The sequence below is a fragment of the Phaseolus vulgaris genome, chromosome 9 (genome assembly GCF_051622355.1).
Source record: "Phaseolus vulgaris cultivar YP4 chromosome 9, ASM5162235v1, whole genome shotgun sequence".
Classification (NCBI taxonomy): Eukaryota; Viridiplantae; Streptophyta; class Magnoliopsida; order Fabales; family Fabaceae; genus Phaseolus; species Phaseolus vulgaris.
The window spans coordinates 15,288,418-15,298,543 of record NC_143506.1 but is presented as its reverse complement, the minus strand read 5'-3'; the positions used below and the strand labels follow the sequence as shown (position 1 = coordinate 15,298,543).

The 10,126-nt window shown below is 31.7% G+C and overlaps 2 protein-coding genes across 2 annotated transcripts; both read left to right on the top strand.

Annotated features, from left to right (window-relative positions):
* Nucleotides 1-884: 884 nt before the first annotated feature.
* Nucleotides 885-4,138, top strand: LOC137822836 (eukaryotic initiation factor 4A-9). The gene is made up of 5 exons (XM_068627840.2): nucleotides 885-1,170; nucleotides 1,555-1,631; nucleotides 1,810-1,916; nucleotides 2,152-2,582; nucleotides 3,171-4,138. The coding sequence occupies exons 2-5, from the start codon at nucleotides 1,564-1,566 to the stop codon at nucleotides 3,804-3,806; spliced, it is 1,242 nt and encodes a 413-aa protein (XP_068483941.1). The 5' UTR covers nucleotides 885-1,170; nucleotides 1,555-1,563; the 3' UTR covers nucleotides 3,807-4,138.
* Nucleotides 4,139-7,479: 3,341 nt separating this feature from the next.
* On the top strand, nucleotides 7,480-8,238 carry LOC137820654 (uncharacterized). The gene has a single exon (XM_068624838.2). The coding sequence runs from the start codon at nucleotides 7,704-7,706 to the stop codon at nucleotides 8,043-8,045; it is 342 nt and encodes a 113-aa protein (XP_068480939.1). The 5' UTR covers nucleotides 7,480-7,703; the 3' UTR covers nucleotides 8,046-8,238.
* Nucleotides 8,239-10,126: the final 1,888 nt, after the last annotated feature.

The following is a 10,126-nucleotide window of genomic DNA, read 5'->3' as shown; positions in this document are numbered from 1 at the left end:
TTTTCAATATTTTAATGGAATATAATTTATTTATTTTTTATTACTAATATACTATGAAATGCTCTAATCTCTAGTCGATGTGGGATCTCCAACACACCCTCACGCCGAGACTGCCAACTCGTGCGTGGGACTATATATTATGGATGATCCGATAGCGGGTGACACGATAGGTCCAACACAAACATTCGCTAGGATAGACTCGAAAATGGCTCTGATACCATATTACGAAGTGAACTTTAAACCTAACTCAACCCCATCAAATCGACTCATGGGGTTGAGTTAGGCTTAAAGTCAACTTTGTAATATGGTATCAAAATCATTTTGAATCTATCATAGCGAGTGTTTGTTGGGTTTATCAGGTCATCCTTTATTGGGTCGTTATCGAACCACCCATAACATATATCTCTACACACGAGTTGGTAGTCTCGACGTGAAGGGGTGTGCTGAAGATCTCACATCGACCAAAGATGAGGACATTTCATTGTATATAAGTAAGTGCAAACCTCATCTTATGAATCGGTTTTATGATGTTGAGTTAGGCTTATACTACACTTCTTAACATGATATATCTCCAACAGTTTCATCCAATAAATAATCACCCAAAATATCAATTTTCACTTTCAATAAAAAAAAACACCTTTCTCAAATTTTAATCTCACATCCTACTATATCTTCTAAATTTTATCAAAATTTACTAAATTTCCCCCTTAATCTTTCAAAATTAATTTATATCATAAATATTTTTTTAAATAAAACATAAAAATTTAAATAGCTGTAACAAAATAAGATTTGTCGAAAGTTTCTTTTTAAAATAAGATTTCCTTAATCTAAGCAAACTTATCACGTGTTTCAGTTTTTTCTATTAAAACAGAGGAAGGTTTATATGTAAGTGGACACGACGCCGTAACATTGTGGATGAGGCTGTAATTAACGGAAAATATCAGGGGTAAAATCGAGAAATAAATTGAAAACAAAATCATCGAAATCCATTGAAATAAGAAAACATTTCCAATTTCACACTCTCTTCCGGTGTCATCTTTGATACGTCGTTGTCTCAAAGCCACCGCCATCGCCCTTCGATTTTTGGAAACCCTAACTCCACAATTGCCTCTCACAGACTCAATCCTCTTCATTATTTCGTAATTCCAACTTCTTCCATCTTCCTCAAAGGTTCGATTTCGTTACTTAGCTGTTATTCAGATTTCTTTTATTTGAAATTTATGGTATAGATTACTGTCGCTCTTTTGATCGGATCGATTTATTCTCTGGCGTGATAATTCTTAAAAAAGTTATTTCAGAACTCACATCTTCCATAAGTAACTGAAACTAATATAACTAATGTTGTTTAACTTTTTGCTTGTGTGCTTAAAAGAAACGCCGATGGTTATCTGCCTCTGCTTCCCTGTAGGTGTTGTATGTTCAGTAGACTGTATCAGATTATTCAGAAAAAAAAAATCTGTATTTGAAGTTGGAAAATTGAAATTTGTGCAATATCAGTGTCTAAGCTTTGATCTGTCGATTGTGAAATGAGTTGATGTCTTGTGTTCTTTGCAGTTTGAAATCATGGCTGGGCAGGCACCAGAAGGATCACAATTCGATGGTCGTCATTATGATGCTAAGATGGATGAGTTGTAGGTTTCCCCTTCCCTTAGATGCTTGCTTAATAGAGATGCTATTGCATTGACATGTGTTTTTTTCATCTATGTACTTGTGATTCCATCTTATTATTTCATACGCAATGCCTACCTGTGATGCACCCATGCCTAGAATTATATACTCATTTTTGGTTTCATGTGTTGATGGGACCAGACTCGGAGCTGATGGGCAAGATTTTTTTACTTCTTATGACGAAGTTTGCGAAAGCTTTGATGCTATGGGATTGCAGGAGAACCTTCTGAGGGGTATTTATGCATACGGTATGTACATCAATATTTGAATGTAATATAATTTTAAATCTTGATTCTTGCTTGAGAGTGTTGGTTATACTTTCTATTGTTTATATCTGCATAAAATATGAGATTAATTTACAGTTAAATTATATGTCTCGTAAGAATCTTGAATGCTTGCTGCACTTTCTGTTTTAATTATTACCATTGTTTTATGTCATTGATAACTGAGCCTTTATATGGATGTTGTATTACTTCTGGGAAGGTTTTGAGAAACCCTCTGCAATTCAGCAAAGGGGGATTGTTCCTTTCTGCAAGGGGCTTGATGTAATTCAGCAAGCACAATCTGGAACTGGAAAAACTGCTACGTTTTGCTCTGGAGTTTTGCAGCAGCTTGATTACAGCTTAGTTGAGTGTCAGGCACTAGTTCTTGCTCCTACTCGTGAACTTGCACAACAAATTGAGAAGGTCATGCGAGCACTAGGGGACTATATAGGTGTCAAGGTTCATGCTTGTGTTGGTGGGACCAGTGTTCGTGAAGATCAACGCATCCTTTCAAGTGGGGTTCATGTAGTTGTTGGTACTCCTGGTCGTGTATTTGATATGCTGCGCAGACAATCTCTGCGCCCTGATCACATCAAGATGTTTGTATTGGATGAGGCAGATGAGATGCTCTCTCGAGGTTTTAAGGATCAGGTCCTCTCATTTACTGATGTTGATTTCTTTAATTTGCTTTATTCTGTTGATTTGTTGTTATGGAATTAGATTTTGGCTTAGTATTTTATTTGAATTTTAACCAGATATATAGATAATGATTATAATTGCTACTTTAAAGTTGTTAGTTGTAGTATATCAGTCAAACAGTATATTTTGGTGTGCTAGATACATATCAACAATGTATTAGCTTGTTAAAGGCACAAGTCCACAGTTGACTAGATTTTGCACCTAGAAGAACAGGGAAAATGAAAATTCATTTTTTCAGTCTCTTGGCTTCCTTTTCTTTTATGTATCCATTTTTCATCTCTATAAAATTTGAAAAAAAAAAGCGTGTGGAGCTATTATTTGGAAAAAATATTTTGTTCACTAAGTGCTACATCTTTAATGTTATTATGGACAGGAAGATTTAAATACTTACTCTCCTTTCTGAAAACTATATGTTATCGTTTGCAGTCTGCATTGGTAACATGTGCATGAGAAATAGAAAATAGCTACAACTTTATCTACCTTTTGGTTGGTTCATAAAGTGTATCCTTCTGAATTTGCCTTTTTTTTTCCACTTTCCAGATCTATGATATTTTTCAGCTACTGCCTCCTAAGATTCAGGTTGGGGTATTCTCTGCCACAATGCCTCCAGAAGCGCTGGAAATCACAAGAAAGTTTATGAACAAACCTGTGAGGATTCTTGTAAAACGTGATGAGCTTACCCTGGAGGGCATCAAGCAGTTTTTTGTCAATGTAGACAAGGAGGAATGGAAGCTGGAAACACTATGTGATCTTTATGAAACTTTGGCAATCACCCAGAGTGTTATCTTTGTGAACACTAGACGCAAGGTGGATTGGCTGACAGACAAAATGCGGAATCGTGATCACACAGTTTCAGCCACCCACGGAGATATGGACCAAAACACAAGGGATATCATCATGCGGGAATTCCGCTCCGGGTCCTCCCGTGTTCTTATCACCACAGATCTTTTGGCTCGTGGTATCGATGTCCAGCAAGTCTCACTTGTTATAAATTATGATCTGCCAACTCAGCCAGAGAACTATCTCCATCGAATTGGTCGTAGTGGTCGGTTTGGGAGAAAGGGTGTTGCTATCAATTTTGTGACCAGTGATGATGACAGGATGCTGCTTGACATCCAAAAGTTCTATAATGTGATGGTTGAGGAGCTGCCAGCCAATGTAGCTGATCTCATTTGATTTGGTCTCCCCTTCATTGTTGATTGGTATGATTTTTATTATGGAGGCCTCTGTCATTATTTCATTTTTCATGGCCCTGGCAGGGCCTTTCTCTGGCAAGACTTGAACTTAACTCCAAACCGGTGATTTTGAAATGGGCATACTTCTCTAATTTTGGGTTTAGCAGAATGCGTTGCTGCAATTTTGTTGCTTGCTTGTTTGTGTATCTGTCTTACTACAGATTGTAGATTGCTGCTTTCCGTGTGTTTTGTTTTAATATATCCGCGAGATGGTTGTGTATATTTGAAACCTTTTTTATGTCGCGCTGGAAATATACTGGACTTATTCTATTATCGCCCTGTTGATTTGATTCGACTTTTATTTTCCTGTCAGTCATTTGATTCTATTTTTTAGTTGCAGCCCAATTAAATTTCATTTTCTGGACCTTTGTGCACAGGCTTCTCTATTTGTCTGCAAGGAAGACTTATAATTATTGATATCTTTATACAAAAGAAATTATAAATAAACACATTTACTTGTTAACTTTATATATTATATAGCTTTTGATTAGATAATGTGGCATGCTTAATTTACAATGAGGGTTCCCTTCTGAGTTAAGAATAGATTGCTCGTCACGTATTTGTGAATTGTGAAGTGACGATATGGTGCAAATCGAAGCAATTGCTATCAGTTGCTAGGTCAACTATTCGCTATACTACTCATACTACGTGCGGAGACTTGTTTGTGACATGTTGGAACAGTTCACAAGCTATTTAGAACTTAAAGAATAGTCTGTCAAGGATTATCAACTAATAAAACTAAATTAAATTACGTGTAGTTCATCACCGTCAAATCAGAGAATGATGGAAATTAATATGTTATGAGAACTTCCCAGTTAGAATGAACCTCAAGACAGATATTGAGAACCATCTACCTGTACTGCATACGCTATCTTAAGTATTCTAAATTACTTCATCTTCCTTTTTAATTGAGGAGCCTTTAACAAAAATTTATTACTTTTTATGTCTTTTCTCTTATTCCAAGATAACATTTTTTCAAATATAATTTAATTAATATGGATTGAGAAAAATTAGTTATAATCTGCAATGATACATAAATTAAATAAAAAACTGAAAATGATATAATAGGTTAATCACTTAAAATAATATTAAAATAAATAAATAAAATAGATTTCTTGGCAACAACACTTTAAGTATCAAATAAATAATGTTTAAAGATACTACTTGCCTCATGTGTTCTCAGGATTATTGATACGTGGCGGTATTTGACCGTTCGGTACATAATTATTTTATAAAAGAATCAATTCACACAAATAGTTTGGTTAAAAAAAATGGAGCAGTACAATAGGAACAAACTTTATAATTAGAATAAAGGAATGTCAAGTGATGAATAAAAGGAAGATGCGAACATCCACGAAAAAGACCTCTAGCTAAACATAATTATTATTTTTTTTTTAAATGGAGCTATTTCTCACACGTTTAGTCTATTCGAACTACTGAAAACATTAAGGTTGAGATTTCATTTTTTAGTAATTGTTTGAATTTATTTATTCTAAAGTGAGTAAATATATAGAGTGAATACCCACTTGTAATTCAAATTAGAGAATTCCATAAATTTAAAACTAAACTGAATGATTTATTATTCAATTATAACTGTTTAGTGAATTTACTATAAATTTTTTGAATTTTCGCATATTTTAGATTTAAGGTTTTCCCCAAAAATATTGTCATCATGCCTTTATTTTAAAATCTTATCATAATATTACTAACAAAACAATTCCTTTTTGAAAAATAAAATTGTAATTAAATAACGTCGTTTTCAAAAAAAATAACACTTTATATAAATTTAATAAACCGATAAAATAAATAAATAAATTAAAAAAACAGAACAATAAAATATACATTAAAATCATAGATAATAAAAATCATAAAATAATAATAGTTGGGAGATAAAATATATCATTAAACTTAAATTTTATTAACTTTAAATTAATGGCATATAGTTTCCATTTTATTTTTTTACACATTTATTCATTTTAGAAAAATAAAAATGGTTCAACATCACAACTCACTCGTTATACCTAACCCCTTCAAGCATGCACAAGCAAAAATGATTACGTTGAATATGTATGAAACAAACGTCTGTGTAGAAAGAAGATAGTGTGACATCTACGGTGTCTTGATGGCTTAAAACAAATAATAAATGAATGGTAAAAGTATGCAAATATAATCTGCTTTAATATTTAAGACAATAAATTGTGTAAATTTCCAAAAAAATGTAAAAAAAATTACTTATGCACCATTAAGGGTCGAATGGTTCCATGACGTATCACTATCCGATTGAACGACATGTGGATAAATATATTAATTAAAACGCATATTAATATTAATTAAACAGTATAAAAATTAGGTAATAAGAACGCTAGGAGTTTATAAAATATTAATTAAAACGCATATTAATATTAATATTAATTAGGAGTTTATAAGATATTAATTACACTCAAATACACATCTGAATATTGAAAAATCTTTTACAAAAATACTCTCAATCGAAAATCAGAATTGTAATTTATTAAAAAAGACAAAAAAATCAATTATTTATTAATTAATAATTGCTATCTCATCCTCTCATACAAAAACAAACTTATAAGAATCTACTAAAGATATTAAAAACTTTTGAAATTTTGTTTGTAAAAATATAGTACTCTAACAAAACCTTGCAAATAAGTATCATTATAAAGTACGTCAAATTTAAGACAGCTGTTATAGTATTTAATTTAAGGTAAGTGTTTTGATATGTATAGAAGGAATTTTAGTTCAATAGTAAATGTTAAAATATAACAATAAACTAATGATTTCTTCTGGAGTACTCTAAATGGAGGTAATAATACTCCAAAACTAAATTCGGCTATATATATATATTTGAAAAAATATTGAATATATTATTATCAAAATTAAATATTTATTTTGATTATTAACGTTCTGACATTAAATTTATAAAAATAATATATTAAGTTAATCATTGTATTTAAAAAATTATATTTAAAAAGTATTTAGAAGGTTAACAAAATATTATTTAAATTTATTGAGATAACATTATAAGAATTAATTAGTATATTTGAGATATATATTTTATTTTAAAAGGAGAATCTCCTAAACTATGTTAGATTATTGGAAGCATAGAAAAACTAATATATATATTTATTAGTATCAAAAGTTATGTTGTAGGAAGTTAGAAAAATTATATTTTAAAATGTGCCTATGAAAAAAAAAGAATAGCCTTTGTTTCTGTTGCTGTCGTGAGTGATTAAAAAAAGCATCAGAATTCGTGGCAGATGAATTGTCTGACGCGGAATCCTTTGTCCGGGTCAAAAGCAAAATCCTCAACAATTTTAAAACCGTAAATTTTAGACAAAGGAAAATTCTAAAAGTCACGGATTAAAAAAAGACAAAGTAATAAATATATAATAAATTTAACTAAATATCCAGAATGTCTTAAAAAATATATATTTTTTGCTTATTTTTGTTTATTTTTTAGTTGTTTAAAAAATGAATTTAATAAAAGCGTTGATAATTAGTAATCTCCAGAAAACACGGCACCTAACAATGAATATATGAATTGTGCCTAAGATTCATTAACAGTGGGTGGAATTTAAATTATTAGAAGAGAGACAGCGAGAAAGAAAAATGGAGAAAGCTACAACAAAGTTGAAAGTAAAACTGAGCCACCGTAGACCAAACCTCTTATGGTCGTTGCTGGACCCCACGCCACCACTGTCCCTTGTATTTTCATAATCTTTCTATTCTGATCAAATAAATAAAAGGTTGAGAGTTGAAGACAGAGAACCACCCTTTGGCTTTTCCACTCTTGTTCTTGGTCCTCCCTGTCCAATTTTCCATGGAAGAGTTTCAAAGATCAAGGTCTTACGCAAATGGGCAAATGATGCAGATTGAGAGCTACTATGGAGCCCCCAGCAGGCCTTATGATCTCAGATGTTACAGTGCTTCCTATGCTCAAACTCAGATGGGTCCTAGGGACTTGAAGTTGAAGAAAGGGAAAAGCATTTCTGCAGCCTCTTCTTTCTCAAAGTCTTTGACCTTATCTGATCCTGAGCTTCAGAGGAAGAAGAGGGTTGCCAGCTACAAAATGTACTCTGTTGAAGGCAAGATCAAAGGCTCCTTCAGAAAGAGCTTCAGGTGGCTCAAGAACAAGTACTCTCAAGTCGTGTATGGCTGGTAGTGCTTTAATCTATTTAAATTCCTCCTTTCTATTACATGTATCAGCTATGTTTATGGGAAGAATTTGTAGATTAATCATTCATGGGTTATGATCGGTTTACTTGAATTCGTCAAAGCTTTTGTCTTTATGTGAAATAACTTGTTACTTGTTATTGGGTCCTGGAAAATCGATTTTGAGGGTTGACAGCAGTTTATATTTGTTGTTGTTCATGATTTTTTAACTCCATGATGGACTGAATCATGTGTAGTAAAGATCTTTCCATATTTAGTGAGACTTTTGTTATGAGTGTTTTCTCAATCTTGTCTCTAGTATCATCATCATTGGGATACAATAAGCCATCTTCTAGTTCTAATCAGAATTAGTTTTGCAGCAAAAATCTTCAAGGGTAGGTGTTTTTTTTTTCCATGGCACTTTCTCTGTCTTCTGTAATGGGATTTTCTTATATATATGTTTCCACTAAACGTTTAAGGTCTTTTATTTAGTCCGTGATACTGAAGGTGTTAAAAGCTTTTGTGTTTTGTGGTGATCAAGTTGCTTTCCCTTGTGCTGTCATTGCTCTTTCATGGGGTATGGCCATAGTGATAACAAAAATTGGGGGGGAATAGCTTAGTGTGATGTGGACCTCCACTTCAACTCCACAAGCCACAAGTCAGAAAGTAGTTTGAAATGAAGTTGTGGATAAATAGTTCTGTGGGCAGGGACAGTAACTTCTGAGTTCTTCAATAATTTGCATAATGGCATGGTATTTTTGAGTGGAAAGGAAACGAGAAGGGGAAAAGATAACTCGTAAGATACATGTTTCCCTCTATTGACATAGTTTATTAGTATGTTTTATCTTAAATTAAGTTAATTGAATTGAAAAGTGAGTAAAGTATGATACAGAACTTTTTTTGTCAAAAACACAACTTAGAATGTGCTAGAATAATATGATATTGAATTCTATGATGCATTAAGCATTGTTGATTGTTTGGTTTGTTGGTTGGGAGAAAGGAAGTTTAGTGAATGTGATTTTGATTAGCCAAAGCACATGAAGATGGTATGGTTGCATAAAAAGTTAGATTCTTTCATAATTTTAGTCCAAAATGTTGCAGAATAATTTCTCAGTTGAATTGAATAATCTTTTTAGTAAAATATGTTTTAAAATAAATTTTATAATTTTAATAGTAAATTATCTGGTCTAAGAATCTTTGAATTTTAGACAAGTTTGGTCGTTATTTTATGTTTAGCATTGTCCTCCTATTCCTTTATATTGTTGTCTTATTGTTCTTAAGTGATGTATGTGTCATTTTTATGATCCGATACATTACATTTATTGTTCATTAGATGGTAATGCAATCATGTTTCATTAATAAATTATAAGATTTAAGTTATTCGTATTTAAGAATGTCTCTATAATTTTTTTTTATTTCACATCATGTTTAATAAACTCGTCCAGTTATGAAAGTCTCATTATTAAGACTCGTTTTATGTCCTTTAAAATTATTCAATTACACCAACTCAATAAAATTTTTAAAAAATAAACGAAGTTGTATATTAACTCATTGATTTTCTTACCTTAAACCCACATGTCGCCCATCTTTTGATAATAAGCTTGCGCACAGTAAAATGAATTTTATATATCTTGAACCAAATTAAATAGTGATCAATTAAAAAAATTTAGATCAAGTTGGTCAACTACCATCCATTTATAAACAAATAAAGAGAAGAAATGGCTTATGGTTTTCTTCTTTGTTTTGTTTTATGTGCGCGTCTTCTTGCATTAATGGAAGGAAATTTAGGTAGATAATAGAAGTGATGTTTAATATAATCATTTTAGGTAGGCATAGAAGATACATTTATACAAAACACCGTCAAATTTAATAAATACTCTTTTAAGCATGTAAGCAATGTGTTTATAAATATGGAATGTTAATGAAAATGAGGATAATAAAAAATGTTATTGATGAAAATAAAAATTATTGTAATCATAGGTATATAGCAAATATAAAATATTTGTTTTCAACATTGAAAAAAAAAGTAAGATTTCTTATTGTTCTCGTACGGGGTTAGGGTCTAGAGAACTATTGAAACTACTCCTCTGA

Coding starts and splice junctions, on each gene's coding strand:
- LOC137820654 (XM_068624838.2), top strand. CDS start 7,704: ATGGAAGAGTTTCAAAGATCAAGGTCTTACGCAAATGGGCAAATGATG.
- LOC137822836 (XM_068627840.2), top strand. CDS start 1,564: ATGGCTGGGCAGGCACCAGAAGGATCACAATTCGATGGTCGTCATTAT. Junction 1,917..2,151: donor GAGGGGTATTTATGCATACG/GTATGTACATCA, acceptor ACTTCTGGGAAG/GTTTTGAGAAACCCTCTGCA. Junction 2,583..3,170: donor CTCGAGGTTTTAAGGATCAG/GTCCTCTCATTT, acceptor TCCACTTTCCAG/ATCTATGATATTTTTCAGCT.